This window comes from Myotis davidii, unplaced genomic scaffold (assembly GCF_000327345.1).
Source record: "Myotis davidii unplaced genomic scaffold, ASM32734v1 scaffold31, whole genome shotgun sequence".
NCBI lineage: Eukaryota > Metazoa > Chordata > Mammalia > Chiroptera > Vespertilionidae > Myotis > Myotis davidii.
In genome coordinates, this window is record NW_006283639.1 from 3,299,615 (window position 1) to 3,300,176 (window position 562).

A 562-nucleotide genomic window follows, 5' to 3' on the forward strand; every position below is an offset into this window, starting at 1 on the left:
GGAGGCTGCGGCTGGCCGCGCCTTCCCGTCAGCCCCCGGGGCGTCCTGACTTCCGGTCTGGGTGTGGCCGCAGAGCGCGCTCGGGTGCAGGTGGCTGCCGTGAGTGGCGATGTTGCGATACGGGTTCCGCAGACGTTAGAGGAATCGAAACAGTCAAGTGACGCTGCACCGCTGGCTCCCCAGCCAAGCACTGAGGATTCCAGTGGCCCTGAAATGATGGGGCTGCCTATCAGGATTCTCGAGTTTTGTTGCGAGAAATGGAACCCCCCCCAATTTAATAAATAACCAAAGATTAATAATGGGTAGCTCCAGATGTCCAGCCTGGGATTCAATTTTAAGACGTTATACGTTTCACAGATCATTTTGAGCGTATAGTACATGCCAGGCACTGCCACAGGTTTAGTAGAATCATGTGACTTTTAGACCTATGAATAACATTACTGTATGTCATCCAGTTTGCCCCCTTCACCTTCTGGTTGAAGTTAGTGATGTAGGTGACTCGGTCAAGGTCAAAGAGCTGGTCACACATGTGTAAGAACCTTTCATCTAATTCTCTTTCCAT

General features: G+C 51.1%; 1 protein-coding gene across 1 annotated transcript in view; it reads right to left on the bottom strand.

The window, feature by feature from the left end:
• The window catches only part of UBA6 (ubiquitin like modifier activating enzyme 6), a 68,355-nt gene extending 67,793 nt beyond the window's left edge, over positions 1-562 (bottom strand). The window contains exon 1 of the mRNA XM_015565762.1: positions 470-562. Within this exon, the coding sequence (XP_015421248.1) occupies positions 470-562 (93 nt within the window). The remainder of the gene's footprint in view (positions 1-469) is intronic.